This window comes from Papilio xuthus, unplaced genomic scaffold (genome assembly GCF_000836235.2).
Source record: "Papilio xuthus unplaced genomic scaffold, Pxut_1.1 DF825946.1, whole genome shotgun sequence".
In the NCBI taxonomy this organism is placed as follows: Eukaryota; Metazoa; Arthropoda; class Insecta; order Lepidoptera; family Papilionidae; genus Papilio; species Papilio xuthus.
Genome location: NW_013532703.1, coordinates 12072456 through 12091537, shown reverse-complemented (window position 1 = coordinate 12091537; position 19082 = coordinate 12072456). Strand labels below are relative to the sequence as shown.

At 42.5% G+C, this 19082-nt stretch overlaps 1 protein-coding gene across 1 annotated transcript in view; it reads left to right on the top strand.

The window, feature by feature from the left end:
* Positions 1 to 19082, top strand: part of L (zinc finger protein Lobe) — a 46606-nt gene that overhangs the window by 26952 nt on the left and 572 nt on the right. Inside the window, exons 5-11 of the mRNA XM_013320309.1 lie at positions 9371 to 9600; positions 15422 to 15564; positions 16532 to 16757; positions 16865 to 17512; positions 17595 to 17873; positions 18062 to 18415; positions 18510 to 19076. Of these exons, the coding sequence (XP_013175763.1) occupies positions 9371 to 9600; positions 15422 to 15564; positions 16532 to 16757; positions 16865 to 17512; positions 17595 to 17873; positions 18062 to 18415; positions 18510 to 19076 (2447 nt within the window). The remainder of the gene's footprint in view (positions 1 to 9370; positions 9601 to 15421; positions 15565 to 16531; positions 16758 to 16864; positions 17513 to 17594; positions 17874 to 18061; positions 18416 to 18509; positions 19077 to 19082) is intronic.

Genomic DNA, 19082 nt, shown 5'->3' with positions numbered 1-19082 from the left:
AAATTTGTGTGACAAACGCACCCACAACGTTTTTATCAGGGATAAAACTAAGTTAGAACCCCGGACCACCCCATCGTATCTCACGCTGCGATCTGCACACAAAAACATGTAGCAATCGATTTACTAGCCTTGTGTGGCCTCTCATTTTACGCTCATTTGGCCACGTGAAATTATCTACAGTCAAAAGTTACACCACACTTTAACTGGAACTTATTGATAATGAGAATTATTTTATTTGAAATCCATTTAAACCAGGAGGGTTTTCTTTTATATGTAGAGTCGGTTGCAGAACCTCGTGACTGTGATAATTTAATATTTTTCAGACGCTTTACCTACTCATTTACATACATATATTTTCCATTCCTTAAATAACCCTGCTCAAAGTGCTTATACTGATTACGATAAGATGGAAAATAAGTATTGACTTCTTTACACATGAAGACATTATTATTCACATATTTGGAAGTTATAATTTTTAAGACAAATTCAAGATTTACTGAAAGAGTGATCATGATATATTAATCCATCACAAAGACGTGCGTGTATCTGTCGTGTTGATTTATTAGGAAGAACGGTCGCGTGGCCCCCCTCTCCTTCTCCATGCACTGTTCGGGACAAGCAGGTAGACAACATTTTTGGGTGTTTGTTGACAACGCAAATTCGTCACGGCACCAAAATGAACCCCTTTTTTTTCTTTTGCGCAATCATGTTTTTATTGTCAGATTCTATTTTTTTTCCTTTTAATGAATATGGATGAAACAGATAATGGATTAATTGTTTGTAGTTTTTATTTGCTAATAAAAGTTGTATTGTCAATGATTTTATTAAAGGAAATTGTTAAATATAAAGCAGTTGGCACCTATATTATATTTATTTTAATCAATACTAACATAGTTAAGCAGTTGAATCTCGTTTTTTTTTATCAAGTACATTGTTAAAGTGTAAATTAATAAAGATAGGTGTATACATAATAAAGAAACCAAAAGATTTAAATCACTGATCAACACAGTACTGTAAACACTTACTAAAATCCAAATGTCAAAGTAAACGAGGTGAGACAGATTTCTCCGAATAAATAAACCCAATGAAAGATTAATGTACGTCGGACTGTACAGAGAGGTGGCAAGGGTTAACATCTTCTTCCCGGGGCTTCAGCGAGGCGAGGGTCTGGAGATGTCAGCCCGTCAAGTAGACATCAAATATGCATCGCTCCCGCGCGCAAACATCACCGGGGTACATTAATGATGACACCAAAGTGTGCCCCCGTTACAACTTTATCTACCTAATTTAATTGTCCATGTAATTAAATATGTATAAGCCATGCTTATGCCATTTTTTAGATTTATTTTAGTTCTATGAAAAAAAAAAACAAATCGTAGTAATATTTAAGTGCCTGATATAAAACTAAATTACTAATAAATACGATTATTTTAGAAACGATTTTGATTATATATTATAATTATTAGATCATTAGATAAGTCAAATTAGACGCCGAGACATCTGCTCATAAATGGAATAAAAAAATTAACTCAACAAAGTTAATCTCTTGTTCGCCAATTCTAGTTGATTGAGATGAGAGCCAGTGAGTGTTACTCCGGACTCCGGACCCGCGTCATAGCTGACACCGGACCTTGAGAGATAAAGAGCACTTTTTCATAATACTTTATTCATTGGCCGGAGATTTGGCTCAGTGACAGTGTAATCGGCCACGTCACGAGCCGCGGCCGCTCAAGTATTAATGCTGAACCCTTCCGTGACGTCACAGTCAGTCCCACCTCGACGCCGTACAGTACTGAATGTTTAATGCACATTAATTTGTCAGCCGCAGTCAGTTAGTTCGACTCATGCTCCTATCATTAGCTAATAACATGTATAGATTGTGCGGTTAACGGTACAATAAGTAATTAAGGAGGAGTCTTAGAATTTGTATAAAGGCTTTCGATTTAAATCTAATTAATTAAGGATGATTTCACTTTTTGCACAATGTAATCCTGGTGGAAAAATTAAGAGACAAAATTAAGGGGAACAAGAACTGACATTTAGGTTGCGTGATTTTGTCTCTATAAAATTTAGCGCCTTTTACTGGTTGATAACGAAATACTCGGGTTATAATTCGATAAGTTTTTATTTATGATGTTAATATTTTACTACAGTAAAATAACATTCAAAATGTCGTCCTCCTCAAGTTGACGGCAAACCACAGGGGCGCATTCAAATGCAGATATTCGTCGAGTTTATCCTTAAAACTGTCCGGGACGGCGTGGCGGCGGCGGCCAGCGACACTCGGTGCCTAATCCGACTAATATATTCAGTGGCGAGCGACTCTGAGCGGCTCAATGGGCCCCTAGCGACCGATCACTGGACACTGCCCGACACTAAAAGTTTACAATTACACCTTATTTCATATTCCTTAAAATACTTCTTCAAAGGTTTTTAAATTTTAATTCATCATTTCGTATATACTTAACCAATACTTATGTAACAACTTAACTTGAAAGTTAGCTCAGAGACAATTGACGTTGCATTTGAGGTAAAGCACGGGGAGAGCGGCGCGGTGCCCGGCGGCCGCATACCACACGCCGCGCCCTCGCCGTCAGTGGGCGGAAAACGTCTCGCCAATTTACCTTCACACTCTTTAAAACCTTTTAACGTCGCGAACCCTTTGCACTGTATATTGTGGAATCTGTTATTTCCATGATCGATTATGACATTGTTATATACGTGAGCGTAATTCATCAATAAATTAAAGGAGGTTTTGATGTTTTGTTTTTTTTTTTGTAAACCCTACAACCGAATAAGTGGGGGCGTAGTTACATACGATTGTCTTTGGCAATGATACATTGCAGTAAAAAAGTTTATACAGAACTGACAAGGTCTGTTTGTAGTTTATGAACAATCAGGGAGTAGTGTTAGTGTGGGTGCCGAAGGTGCGGGGGCGGGGGAAGAGGCTCGTAGGCGGGTCCGGCGGGCGGGGCGCAGGGTGCCGAGGCGCTGAGGTGCCGGCCGCCCACCGGCCTCGAGTCTCGGGCTCCGGCATTCAGTCGAGCCGCGTACGCCTTTCCGCCCGCGCGTTCACAACACGGTAGTCGATTGCACTTCGCACGCAACATAAATTGAGACGTACGTACGTACGTGCAGGTGATAGAATTCGAAGCGAGCGTAATCGTTACGTAACTGCCACCTTAGTAATTGGCGTGAAGGAAGCGTTCGAAGTGCAGGCCGCGACGCCTCAGACCTGCAATCAGCGGCACCTGTTCGACACGCGCCGTGACTTAATTCGCACCCGCGGTAAACGCACGCGCAAAAAACTCCAAAATAAACTGGTACCGATGCACCTGCGGCGCGGTGTTCGCGGTGGCTCGGCGCGCCCCGCTCGCATTGCCCGCTAGCCCCGGCTGCGCAGGACATGATCATGCTGTTCAAAGGCAACAGCAGTCGCCTGGAGCACCTCATAGAGAAGATACAGGCCAACAAGGAGAACCACGACGTCACCACTGACGACATAAAAGGTGAGAAAACTTTACACTTTTATGTCAACGGATAGTTCTCACGCCTTAACAGCATTTACAGTGTCCAATAAGTAATACACAGAAGCTGAGATTTCATTTCCGTACATCAACTGACAATAATTATGCTACGCCAAAATTTTTCGACGGCTTTTCTTTTCTTACTTTTTAATGTGTCATTAATTGTCAAATTACAATGATGCATTATTACTGCATTACTGCGTTACTGCATTATTATGATTAAGTTGTTACGATCGTTACATATTTTCGATTTAAAAGAGTTTAACTTAATAACTAAAATGCACAGTTGCAAATTAAAGTTGGGATTGAATTAATTATATTCGATGTTGAAGATCCTGAAACTAATATGTCTAATGCCATATGTCTATCTATTCTATTATAATTTAAATTCGATTTTCAAAAAGAAGAATTGGAACTGCAAAGTTTGTTAGTATCAGAGTAGCAGCTATTTTGATATTACAAGATCCCTTACCTGCTGAAAAAATAATTATATCTTACGATTATTATTTATTGGATTGCATATTTCAAAAATCGGCAGGGTACAATCAGCTAAGTTTATAAAGTGGTAAATATAACTTTTGTTAAAGTTATCATCTTCAAAAAACAAAAACATATTTTCTAACAGGATTTATTTTTTAGAGATATTTTTTATAAAATTAAAAATATACTCTTACTTTTGTTGTTATCATTATTAATATGTATTGAGTGGTTACTTATCGAAATTCAAGCAGAGCAGGTGTAACAACTTTCAAATTATAAAAGCATATTTACATCTCATTCTGGTCGTGCGTATTTTAATAAAATAATAAATTGGGAAAATATAAATTAATTCAAGCATACGTAAGTAAATTGGTAAAGTATATGTAATAATCATTCACTTATAATTTGTGTAAACGCAATTTTAAACATTCTTTGTTGTTTTGTTAACTTATTTTATGTCAATGATAAGACTTACTCTTGTTATGAATCAATCAATGCTATGAGGGAACAATAAAACTATTCTGGCAAGAGGCTTGTCCACACCAATCGTCACTACTGCCAGTTCTTGCTCGCAGGTAGATTAATTCTTTGCCAAATTCGTCGTAAAAAAAATAAATAAGTCGTAACCCTTTTTTTATTTTAAAAACAAGTTACGATGTTTTCCTTTATTATAAGAACGACGGTTAAGTGTACTTATGAAATTAGAAAATCAATAAAAAACATTTTTAAAAGGGGGATTGAAGCTGGACGTTTCAGATTACGGTCCACTCCGGTCAAGCACTTTATTAACAACAGCGCCACTGATGCTCTTAAAGATGCGCTCTGTAAAGTAATGCAACATTTATTTATAAACACTAGCTGTCGCCCGCGACTTCGTCCGCGGGGGATTAAAAATAGATGTTGGCCGATTCTCAGACCTACTCAATATGCTCACAAAATTTCATGAGAATCGGTCAAGCTGTTTCGGAAGAATATGGGAACGAAAATTGTGACACGAGAATTTTATATATAAGATTATATTTTTAAGGGAAAAATTCAAGTAAATTGTGTATTTTGTGTCTCAAATAACAAATTCAATTCAAATAATAATTCAAAAGAAGTATAACTCTGCCTCCAGGTCCTTCAAAAGAGTTATTGCCAAGGCAAAGTCAGAACACGTGGCCAGCATTGGTGAGAGGCTAGTGCACCTTCCTTCGGGAACTCGCGCGTTCTGGTCTCTTGCCAAGGCTGTCCAAGGAAACTTCTGTAAGCCGTCCCTACCATCTTTGCGCAGGGGGGACGACTCGTTGGCCCACACCGCAAAAGAGAAAGCCGATCTCCTGGGCTCTCTTTTTGCGGCCAACTCGACTCTGGATGACAAAGGTAACTCGCCGCCGAAAGTCCCACGCGGCGAGACCTCCATGTCCGAAATCCAGTTTATCCAGAGATCAGTGCGAAAAGCGCTGCAATCTCTGGATATTCATAAGTCGAGTGGGCCTGACGGGATACCCCCACTCGTGCTTAGGACTTGTGCTCCTGAGTTGGCACCGGTTTTAACGCGCCTGTTTCGGTTCTCCTACTCCCTAGGCATTGTCCCGAAGTCATGGAAGACTGCCATTATCCACCCGATCCCAAAAAAAGGTGATGGCTCAGACCCGTCTAACTACAGGCCGATTGCCATTACCACCTTGTTCTCGAAAGTCATGGAAACGACCATCAATTGCCAGCTCATGAGGTACCTTGAGGAGCACCAGCTGATTAGCGATCGTCAGTACGGCTTCCGACAGCGTCGCTCAGCTGGTGATCTTCTTGCGTACCTCACGCATCGATGGTCGGAGGCAATCGAGGGCAAGGGGGAGGCCCTGGCGGTTAGTTTGGACGTGGCCAAGGCTTTTGATCGGGTGTGGCACAAAGCACTTCTTTCGAAGCTGCCTTCCTACGGGCTGCCCGAGAAACTACGCGCCTGGATTGCCAGCTTTTTGGAGGGTCGGAGCATCAAGGTCGTTGTCGACGGTGCATGCTCGGACCCCAAACCAATTAATGCTGGCGTCCCACAGGGCTGTGTACTGTCGCCGACCCTGTTTCTTCTGCATATCAATGACATGCTGCAAATTAGCAACATCCATTGTTATGCAGACGATAGCACGGGTGATGCACTGTACACGGCCCGCGCTAACGTTTCTCGGGCCACTGCCGATGAGAACCGGACCAAACTTGTGTCTGAACTGGAGACCCTACTGGGTGAAGTTTCGGATTGGGGTCGGCAAAATCTTGTTGACTTCAATCCCAAAAAAGCACAAGTATGCGCCATTACCGCTAAAAAACAACCCTTTGTCGTGGATCTTCGTTTCGAGGGCACTCCCCTGGTTGCCTCAGCCAGTATTAGTATTCTCGGCGTTGACATATCGAATGACGTTCAGTTTCGCGGTCATTTGGAAGACAAGGCCAAGCTGGCCTCCAAAAAACTGGGTGTGCTCAGCAGAGCGAAGCAGTATTTCCAACCGGGCCACCGCCTACAGCTGTATAAGGCGCAAGTTCGGCCCCACATGGAATACTGCTCGCATCTCTGGGCGGGAGCACCCCAGTACCAGCTTCTTCCATTTGACCGCATACAACGGAGAGCGATTCGAATCGTCAACGACCGAGCTCTTACTGATCGGCTCGACACTCTGGCGCTGCGGAGGGACGTTAGTTCCTTCTGCATTTTCTACCGCATATACCACGGGGAGTGCTCTGAAGAATTGTTTGGAACGATTCCTGCCGCCGAGTTCCGTCATCGGACGACACGACAGACCGCCAGGTTCCATCCACACCACCTGGATGGCTGGCATTCCACAACGGTGCGATTCTCGCGCAACTTCTTGCCTCGCACAGCCGCCTTGTGGAACGGTCTGTCCTCGGCGGTATTTCCAAACCAATACGACTTAGGGTCCTTCAAGAAGCGAGCCTATCACCACCTCAAAGGCCGGCAACGCATCTGCGGTTCCTCTGGTATTGTTGATGTCCATGGGCGTCGTTGAACACTTCGGTGTTCTCGCTGCTCGTTTGCCCCCTTCTGTTATAAAAAAAAAAAAATAATAACTTTTCTCAATCGATTTAAATTTCTAAACCCATTTATTTATCGTCTAACTAAATAAATAAAACATTTAAAATAAAAATTATTACAAATGTTAATAAATTTAAATTATTAATCTTTTTTGTCATCTCTGTAGCGCAATTAATCGGCAGAAACTCAATTTCATCCAAACTGATCACCTACTACACAAGCAAATTATCCGCAACTTACAACTGAATTATTTGTTCAAAACGCGTGCATTGCTTATAAACTTTGAAAACTTTTTTCTTTAATTGACTACAATTACTTAATGACGTTCTAGCGAAATATAAACCTTGGCCTTATATAGCGTTATACAAATCCTTTACTCTTAAAAAGTTATCCAGACATGATTTTTTTTAGCAACGCACTGCTGTTTGAGAAAGTAAATATAGTCTCTTGAAAACTCCTTACTGATACTTTTGCCAGAATATTATTATACATCTCACGTTTCGAATTATATTAATCTGTTTTTGTATGAAGAGCCGATACCTACTGATGATAAATAATTATTAGGATCTCAACTAAGGGACTGCTTGAGTGTCTATCAACAACTCTGAGTGTAGTTTGAATTAAGAGTGAATGTAAAATCGCGAGCAGATTATTGATCATTACGACTTCCTGTTATCGCGATAAGACGCGAGTAACGGCAATGGAGTTACTGACTGCAGTACACACTGGTGTTATCGCAGGCTCGTTGATTGCCGAGGCGCCGGCTGAGGTGTCTGAGACGACAATTAGGATGTGAGCTTCCGCCGCCCACCGCTACGCCGCCACACGCCGGCGCCATCACCCGCACGAATTGCCCGCAATCGCCGCTAATTACGCCCATCCTATTGCCCACGGCTGAGCTGTCTGCAGATATATAATAGTAATGCCCAGATATACATAAGTGTACGGACTTTTATATAAACCGAAACTAATTTTTTTATTAGCTAATTGTAAAAAAAGAAGGTGTTTGAATCAAGAGAAATAGGTCTGAACTCTATCAACACATTTTTTCTTCTCAATAGAAATATATTAACACAATCGTAAAGATTAAAAAACTTGGCCGTGTAAAAATAAAGACATGTTGCTTTATTCCGACTTATGTACGTATATAATTTGCTGCAAAACACAACAATGCCGTTACGGGCGTAAAAGAAAACGGATTGATATAAATAGTTCCTATTATGAAAGGGTCCGTAGAAGAAATAAATATATGTACTATCAGGGAATCTGACGGTATTCCATCTTAAAAGCAAAAGTCGCTTGGAAAAAATTATGAACAGGACCTGGCTTTTAAATGTGTCTGTTCGAAAAAGATCGGTCAGTGGTACACGACTAATTGCTTTTTATTATTATCCCGCGCTACTCAGTATTACCTAATTGATGATGTGTAAGTAGTGGCGGAGTTTATCTCATTCTAAGAAACAAGACAATTTTTTCTAAGTGGAACAGCGCGGATGTACCTTACTGTACTAGCAATTTTTTACGAAAGTTAGCCTGGAGAGTAAATTACAATTTTCAGCCCCTTTGTTGATTTTGATTTAATATTTTCACGTTAGAACATTCATTTTAAAAAGCTATCTAGCTTAACATTTAAAATAAGCTACCTAACGACTCTAAAAAGTTACAAATTTTATAACATATCGTCTAAATAATGTTTTAAATTGACTGTAATTTGTGTTATTTATACGGCATATTCTGAGAAGAATTAAGATTTGTGCGAGAGTACCTTTAAACTTTTGTTTGCGAGCGACTCCATGCAGAGCGCTGTTCCGTTAACATTAGTCATCATTTGTGGTGATGCCGCGCGTCATCGCGGCGCATTCAATTTGTTTATATTTCACGGCACTCGGAGGTGCTCCCGGAGAAATATCACCCCTAACATCGAAATATGGAGCTTTAACGATATTTATGACGGCTTTATCAGATCTACGCACGCCTTCTGCTATAATGTTCTTTATAGTACTGCTACAATATTGCATTGCTTCTTCTGACATTAGTCGATCAATAGCACGTCTAATAAAATGTTCATTTGATTAGAGATTGCGAATAAAAATTCATTATTACCAAAACGCAATATTGCTTTTGAAAAAACGATGTTATTGTTTCATATGCAGGTGCAAGGTAGCGAAGATGTTTATTAATTACAAAACAGAAATTGAGATACAAATTTACCTTCGTATGGTGATGCTAGTGCATCATCATTTGTTTTAGTCCATATTCAAGCTGTGGTTAAGGAAGAACAGACTATTTGACGTATATCATTCATTTATAAAAATGTGTATTTTCATCGTCCGTTCAGAGGCATTGGGCAGCGTGGGCAGCGTGGCCAGCACGGCAGGCAGCTCGTGGCCGTCTTCGACGGAGCCGTCGCCTTCGCCGGCGTCGACGCCGACCTCCGCGGACGCGCCCGACGGCGACGCAGACGGCGAACCACCCTACACGCTCGGCGCCACCGAGCACACACCCTACCAGTGTCCCTTCTGCGACAAGGCCTTCCCTAGGCATTTCTATCTCAAGAAGCATGAGCAGGTATGTGTCTTTAGATGATTTTACAATCAATTTCAGTAGCAGAAACAACAAGTCAAGCCGTCATTGACACCCAAATGGGTATTTAAATTAGTAACTTTATGCAATACTTAACGATGCAAACTAATTAAATTTTTTACATTTTTATAGAACCTTGTATCATTTATTACCATTTATTATCATTCAAGATGACAAACAAACCAAGAATAATTCCGTAGAGACAATTTAATGCGTGTATACGGAGACAGATACGCATCTGAAACCTGGTCCGTATCTGCGAGAGGGTTCCTCTAGAGTTTAACATATGTTGTACCGAGGTAATAAATGTGTCTAGTGCCATAAAGCGAGTCGACCGGTACGACCACAATACGACTATTAAAGCCTTGCGTCATATCTGTGAATTCACAGTCCAGTTTCGCCGCACAGTACTCGCTATGCTTCATTAGCAAGTTGATACCCAAAACGGGCCCATTTACAGAGCCGGTAGGTTTGATATGCATCGCGGTAGCCTTGCAGCCGAGGCCCGCGACTGAGGCCATTACGACCGCACATCTCGGCCGCTTTGTGCCGCGCCGAGCTCGCCGCGCTGCGTTGTGAGTTGCGACAGATCTAGTCGAGATATGAGAAATAGAAATGTCACTTTGCATATCCTCCCACCTACACTGCAACCGAAATCACGATGACCCAAGCCTTCCTTGGCGAAATTTCGCTTGACCAGCAATAAAAATTAGGGTAACTGATAAGTGTTTCCAGTTAGAAAACGCCCACCGATTATGTAGCTTTTATTCTGTTCTACTTTATGAAACTGTTAAAGTTCGTAATAAAATCAATTAACAGTTACATAAGTTATTGGTGCCGCCCGCGCCGGTGGGAGCCATAAAACTGAGCACGCTTGTTGCAAATTGAAAACTGGCTTTGAGATGCGTTGCTTGTAAAATAATTTGTTTAAATCAACTTGTTTACATTTAATTGTAACGGGACGTAACGGTACCGGTTACATCCACGGTTAATATGAAGTACCTAAAAATTTATAACAAGACGCACAATTAGATATAATGTTTTGCATTCCCAATTTTTCGGAAAATGTAGCCCTAACGGTGGGCCGATCGGACCAACAAGATACATTTTCTAATGGACAAATCGCATTCGATTTATTGAACGGTAGGGAAACTCTTATTATAAAGTGACTTGGGCAATATGTAATCGTATGTACCATACGATTTATAACTGCTGTAACTGTTGCCTGGTAAATTCATTTGTTGATTAATTAAAGGAGAAAAATATACACTAGATTTTCAATCAAACAAATTATTTACTTGTAATAAGTTTAAACTTATCTTGAATAGATTAGTGGCGTATCAACGATTAGGAAAACCAATCCGCTTAATAATATAAGGTAAGATCTGCACATATTGAACCTTGGAAAAGAGGAAATAAAAAACAAACGGAAATTTCTGTAACAGAATAAATTTTTCAGATTGAATTTATGTGTTCAAAGCTACGAGAATCGAGAGACGGGACACACTAAGATATGCGGAGCACATTAGGTTGCAAGGTATAGGCGCGAGCTAGCAATTGATTTAGTCCTGTAATGATCGGCTTTCCCGTGCTATGATAAAGGTGTGTCGGTGATATCGCGGCTTGTTTCCGGCCGTCAGCTCACTCCGGCGTGGCTAAGATCGCGATACATTTGTCGGCAGCACCACTCCGCGCCTGATGGCTATCACTCCGACACTACGGTCACCGCAATTGCACACCGATAATCTAATAAACCTTTTACGATTACCCGACCGACTCTGACTTTGATAAAGCTACTTTTAACTTTCTAAATAATTCTTGCATTAATTAAAAAAGAGCAAAATTAAACTTCATTTGAATCGATAGCCATTTTGTAATAAGCAATTAAAAAAATATATCAAACAAGGACATAGTGAACACATTACTCTAAATGACATTACCTTCTTTTGCAATAACATACAAGACATAGATATTTATAACGGCAATTGTAACCCAGAATCCGTGCACTTAATATTATGAAGCTACGCTTACGTTGGGTCGTTTAAGAGATTTCGTCGAAGTGGGGTCGCGCAATCGGGTGCCGTCGGCGGCGCGGCTGACCCCGCGCCGTGGCCCGGCGTCGCTCATTACACCTGGGAAAGTCGCTCGGTAGCCGCCCGCTGCCCATTCCACAGCTTTATTGGCTATCATGCTCGCTTTAAACTAGTTTTGAATGTCTCCTTTACGCGGAAAAGTTAACAACGTCTCGCCGCCGTAAGTCGGCCGCTCTCACGGTGTTTGTTTGACTCGAATCGTAAATCGTGGAATGATTTGCGTGCCTTCCCGCTATAAACGTAAGCCATCTCGTGGGGCTAAGGCGACGGGGCTCCGGCCCGCACCCGGGGCGCAGCTCCCGTGGCGATCGGCTCTCTGTTGCGGAATTATTGCACGAAACACGAATACTAATTATAAGATTTCAAAAAACATTGCACTATTGATTTTAATGTGAATTTTTTCCATCGCCGTACTACATACAGCATATAAATATCGCTTTATACAAATAGTATATTCGAAATAGTCTTTTATTTAAGTAATATGTTGATAAAAAACTTAAGTCTTAAGTCAATTACATTGTCTTTTTACTGTTAATACATCTTTTAAAAATCTTGGGTATAAGTAACAGAAGAAAAAATTAAAGGAATGGAATAACTAAAAAAGTGTAAACGGAAGAGCTATCACTTAGCACAATTAGACATATCCCTGACCGGCGCGGCTTATTACAAACAATAATTGTCACTTCTTAGTCACAGAGCTTGATAAAAGAATTAAAGAATATTTGGGGCGCTCAATTTTAAATTTCGACCATTCTAAAAGATCAATTTTTTTTGGAAAAATTATTGCAAAAAAATTTGTCTAATAACTTTTGCGCGTTTAATTTGTTAGGGTAAAAGACATCAACGATTAATTAAGTAGTCTTAAAAATGTCACTCAACTACTCAACAAATTAAAATTTTCCAAAATACAATCTAAAATATATTTCTTAGATAGATAAGACAATAATTGTTAATTGAAATGTTATATATTAAAACCACGTGGGTATACCACATGATATAGATTATAGATTACAGTATGCAATCCACATACAACTAACTAATGTGTGAATATTAAACATTTAAAATCTATCAATACAATATCCGGGGCTGGTCATCATATATATAATACGTTATATTACTTCTGTTTGTCTCCCGGTGCCGTGCCGTAGAAGTCGGCGCGGCGCTAACAAATTGAGATGTGGCGCTAATGGTGCCGACAGCCGGCCCCGTGGTAATTGGGGTAGCACGAGACCAAACCCTCACCCGACCGCTGAACAAACAAACATTAACTACATACTAACAAGAAAATCGATAAGTACCACTTTCAACTGACAAGCAATAATCCAGTTCGACGTCTCGTTCTAAAAATGCTGTGTATATACATACGTATTTAAAAATATTGTTTGTCCGTTTTAACAGAGATTTATTAGTGTAACTGTCCAAACCAAAATACCTCCGAATTGTGTTTTTAACAGTTTGGTCACTGACTTTACATTCTTTCTTGGAGTGCCATAGATGTCAATTCATCCAGTTGATGATCCTTTCTTTTTTTACATTACTGATGTAAAGAACAGTTAAAATGAATAGCTGTTGTTTTTTGACTTCAAAATCCCTGTATAAAATATACCGTCTTCCCTGTCATTATTTTTTACACGATAGAGATAACACTATGTTTTAAACGGGAATTTTGGTATCAGAAACCCACCGTAAGTAATGAATCAACTCCAGCTGATGTCAATAACATAAATAATAACAAATGACATGCATCACTTTAGCATAATTTTGTCACCAAAAATTAACATTTTTTCTTATAAGTCTGCACCGAGTCAATCAAGTGTGACTTGTGTTTAGCATGACAGTGGCGTGTAATTGCCGAGGTGGTCAATTAGTAAAAGCGTGAACTTGCCTGTCAGTTTGGGAGCTTGTTTTAGGAACGTTCAGTCAGTCGTTGGTTCACGGGTGGTGTGAAGGCCGCTCTTATTATGTCCCAACGTCAATGTATTACCATTCTCATTATCTCATGAATAACTTCTTTTAAAGTCTCATATATTGTTTGTACCCGGTAACGTTTTAGTTTTTCTTTAGTGTTAAGTATATAGAATTGAAGAGTATTTAAGATGCTATATTCAGCGAACGCTCATGACTACCATTTCAGTTTTTAAAAGAACATCAAACGATAATGCCAGTTAATAATGACAATTACTGAAAGCAAATTCTTCAAGATACAGAATTTATACCAAAAACATTCATTTTAGTCATAAATTAAAGTACAGATTTGTTATGACCCTTGCAGTTGCGTTTTGAATACCACATTATTATGCTATTGCTTTTTTTGAGACGTACATCGACTTACTTAATGCTTTTAGATAAGCTATTATTTTATTTTCTTTTAGTTAAAATACGTGCAATGTTCCACTAGTTTGAAGTTATTAAAAGTAATGAGACGTGGTTTTGTATCTGGTACATTACCAGTTCAGTTGGAAAGATCAATATCGTAATTCCATCGGCTTGAGCTCCGGGAGCACCCGTATCGGAATGTTATCGCTGACGAATCGAGTCCCGCCACAATCGCCTCACATTCCCTATCTTGACATCACGCCAAACGACCGTCTATAATTGAATATATGTAATAGATTCCTATTCTCTACAATATTAAGTTACGTTACAAGTAAATTTAAATTATTTAACTACAAATACAAACTCTACACTGCACTTCAACATACATTTAATAGTAATCCATTTGATAAATTATCCTTTAGCTTTTGTCACAATTTTCAAACATATATGAAATGATGTAACTCTCCCAAGTAGGGATGTTTCTGCAAGTGATAGTGACAGGCTGGCGGACGGCCATAAAACTTAAGCTTAACATAATCGTTTTGATTATAAATAAAAAAAAATAGTGCTATTGATACATAAAATTTGATGTTTCTCTGTTAGCATAATTAAAACAAGGCGAGTGATTAAAACAAGGTTTACAATAACGCGTTTTGATAATCTCAGGGAGTACATATTTATATACATTTTTATACTGATCTCATTTCAAATCCAAACAAAAATGACGTGAAATCGGATTATGAAAGTTATTTTCAACCTGCAACAATACAAAAACACAAATGTCTAGACAGTTAATATTGCAAATGGATGAGTTAATTAAAAGATTATACTAAAACCCTGAGTGAAAATGTTAATACATCTTACGTTTTATTTGTGTTGGAAGCGTTTGTTTGCGATGGTCGCCGCGCCGTCGGGTCCGCGCCGCATTGTTCGGGACCTTTCTCACGATCATTGTGACCACCGCACCCAGACCATTGCATTACAATTCTATATGTTAGATATTGACTTACTTAATACATAATTGTTTTTGATAATTGGAAGTTTGATTTTAATATGTACTAAATTCTACTTCCTTTTCGTTCAAAAAAAAAATTTAATACGACATGACATTCATTTGGCATGGTCCTGGCACAATTATCTCTCTTCTACATTCATACATGTGCGCATACCTTCTCAACGGTTGCGAATGCCCTACAAACCGCTCTTCAGAAGTATTTTATCTGGACATAATTGCATCCAGGACGGCCCCGACCAATGTTAATGATTAAGTACTACTTAAAAAAATCCTTGGGACGTGCTAATTTTTTTGTTTTCTTTTGTTACAATTAGTGTTTTTGCTGTGTCTGTTGTGGAGGTTTAATCATTTCCTTTATGCATGTGTTGTATATGTCTTACAGACGCATTCGGACCAGATGCCGTTCCGGTGCGAGTTCTGTTCGCGGCTGTTCAAGCATAAACGATCGCGGGACCGGCACGTCAAGCTGCACACCGGCGACCGCAAGTACCGCTGCGCTCACTGCGAGTCTGCATTCTCCAGAAGGTAAAAACTTGTGTGAACACTGTATATATTTAGAGTTCTTACGGAAACTTTAAACTTGTAATGAAAATATCTGAAAAGAATATATTTTAGGCTTTGATTCCCTGTCGTCAGGTATAAAATGAATCTGTAATTTGACAGAAAGGCTCTGTTTTGTAATACCAAAAGCACAACTTTACCGATACATTACATAGACAGTTTTATATAACTTGAAAATAAAATAATGCTGTCATAATCTTACGCCGGAAATCATTTATTATCGTGAAGAAGTTATTATGAGTGTTCTTAGATCAGGAAATGTAAAGGAGAATTTTAGACAATAGACGTTGGTAAGATTGATCGCAGCAGGCCGGGGCACAAAGCTCGCGGTCGGCGACGCGTCACCTTTTTCGTCACCTCGCGACGGTCACGTGACTAATTCCACTCGATCCATCGCCGACAACCGGCGAGCGGTGAAAAGATACAATCCGCTGACAAATGGCGTCGAGAGCCTCACAAAAATGAAAATAATGGGCCGCACCGAAACGGGCACGACGCTCGGCCATTAGCAGAGGTGTTTGGGCGAACGTTCCGTAGTTCGTGTGAAAAGCCCCCTTTGTTGGCTCCTTTTGGTCCGTGCTTTATGTGCCCACTTATGTCTCATATGACTAATCGACTCCTCAGATCTCACAATGGCCTCTCGGTGCATTTAATTTTAAATTCTCGCTCGGATGTTTTAACTAAACGAACATTCTAAAGTAAAAGACATTAAGACATTTGCTATCGTGAATAATGTCATTAAGAAACTGAATTTCAAGGTGATTTTTTTGTAATTCTCTGCTAACTAGCTTAACGAACCAATATTGAATTTTTATATATACATATACTTATTGTAAAACACGCCAGAGACAGAGCGATCGTTAACCCATCTCACGCAATCTTGAAATTACGGAATGAACTGACTTAACTAATTATTTGAATTTGATTTCAGTGACCATCTGAAAATCCACATGAAGACGCACGACAATCAGAAGCCGTTCCAGTGCACGGTATGCAACCGCGGCTACAACACGGCGGCCGCGCTCACTTCGCACATGCAAGGCCACAAGCGCGACCGTGCGACCCGTGACCCGCGCGAGACCAGGGACCACGACCGTCGAAGGACCACGCGCTGTCTGCATTGCGGGGACGCTTTTCGAAGGCCGGAAATGCTTCAGGTACATATGTGTGTTGTCAAAAGTCGAAGCCGAGTGAAGATCTTCGCATTCGACTCTGTGATTCGAGTGATTACTACTTTCTAAAAGCGTTACGAATAATATTGTAGGCCCATATGGCGACAGCGCATGGCATGGACGCGGCTTCCCTGACTCCGCCACGTCGCGTCGCCTCCCAGCCGCCACCGACGCTGCTCGCGTGCATATACTGCACCCGGGACACCTTTACTAGCATGGAGCAGCTGCAACTGCACGTCCGCGCGGCGCACTCCGCGCTGTTGAATGGCGACGCCATAATGACCCCGGCCCTGGAGCAACCGACGCCTACCGACCTCAGTCGGAGAACTAGCGACGACGTCACAATCGCGAAACGTCCCAAATCAAGCTCAGAATCGACAACGCCCCAAACGGCGCTATCTCCGAGTACACTCTTATGTAATCAGTGCGACGCAGCCTTGCCAGATTTCGAAGCTTTTAGAGCTCATGTGAAAGGGCATCTCGAAGAAGGCGGGGAGCTGAGCCGCTCGAGCCCCGCGCCCTGCGTGCACTGCGGCGCCACGTTCGCGGACGTGGCGGCGACGGAGCGCCACCTGGCTGCACACTACCTCGCCGTCTCCTGCGAGTACACCTGCCACAGCTGCGTGCGCAGCTTCCCCACGCCGGACGACTTGCAGAAACATCTCTTCGACCTACACGCTCATCATTTGTACCGCTGTTCTCTTTGTAAAGAAGTCTTCGATTCCAAAGTAGCTATTCAAGTAAGACTACAGTATACCATATACATATTTGAAGCGTGTCATTGTTGGTCACAGGGGAGCTGATCAATTTGTATCATCGCAGGTGCATTTCGCGGTGGCGCACAGCGGCGAGAGCAAGGTGTGGGTGTGCCGGCCGTGTGGCGCGGGGGGTGGTGGGGGTGCGGGGTGCACGATGCGGTCGGAGGCGGAGGGCGCGGCGCACGTGCGGGCGCGACACGGGGGCGCGCGGTGCCGCTGCGGAGCGCTGCTGGCCGCACCGCGCAGGCACTATCGCTGCCCCGCGCCCGCCTGCCCCGACACCTTCGCCGTCCAGTACCTGCTCGAGAGGCACATGCAAATGCACCACGCTGTCATGCAACAGGTACTACTATTTTTTTAGTTAAAATGTTTCATACAACTGTCATCGCTTAAAATTGTACATTCAAAAAGCATTTTTAAACAAAGTGTTTTTACCCAACTGTGGTTTATATCTAAGTCGTACATACAATTATGCAACGATGCCTTTTATCCCTTGCCTTACTATTTCATTTCTCTGTTTGCCTACGACAGACATTGAACGGCGAAATGGTCCGTCCAAAGCGCTTGGACAACAACAATGTGGAGGGCGAGGACGCGTGCTCGCCGTGCGCGAGCGGTGCGGGAGGTGTGGGAGGTGCGGGAGGTGCGGGCGGCGTGGGGGGCACGGGCTCTTTGGCGGGCGAAGGTGTGGGTGAGGAACGGCGCAGGAAGAACGGTGCGGTGGCGCTGCAGTGCGCGTACTGCGGGGAGCGCACGCGCAGCCGCGCCGAGCTGGAGGCGCACACGCGCGCACACGCCGGCGCCGCGCGCCACAAGTGTCTCATCTGCGACGAGGTGCTGCCCTCCGCGGGCGTGCTAGCGGAACATAAGCTATCTCATTGCAAGGTACTCACAGCTTGCTGTCGAATCTTACAAACACATAAGAGAATGTGACTTAGTTATGTCTTATATATTAAATATAAAAAATATTTTGGTTCAGGTTATCGCCGGAGACACGTGTTCGCGATGCCGAGCAAGACTTCCGTCCGAGGAGGCGTTCCTCGGTCACATGGCGCGGCATCATCCCGCGCTGCCCGCGCCCTGCGTCGTCTGCCGCCAGACGCTCGCCTCCGAGGCCGAGGCACGCCTCCACGCGCGGTTCCATCTGCGGCCGAACGACGACGAGCAGCGCTGCGCGATCTGCCTCCGGCCGCTTACGAAGAGCGAGACCGGCGAGGGGGTGCGGGCGTGCTCCGCGTGCTACGCGCGTCACGCCACGCCGCGGCCCGCGCCCGCCGCCGACCACGACTGCCGGCTGTGCAGGCGCTCGCTGGGCTCGCCCACGCGGCTGCAGGCGCACCTCATCGAGCACACGTTCGCGGGCATCGGCGCGTTCACGTGTTACCTGTGCTCGGCGGTGTTCACGAGCGCCGCGGGTCTGCAGCGCCACCTGCCCGAGCACGCCGCCGCGCCGCGACCCTACGACTGCGCGCGCTGCGGACTCAAGTTTTTCTTCCGCGCCGAGCATGATAACCACGCTTTTGTGCACATCGAGGAGGCGGAAATGGCCCAG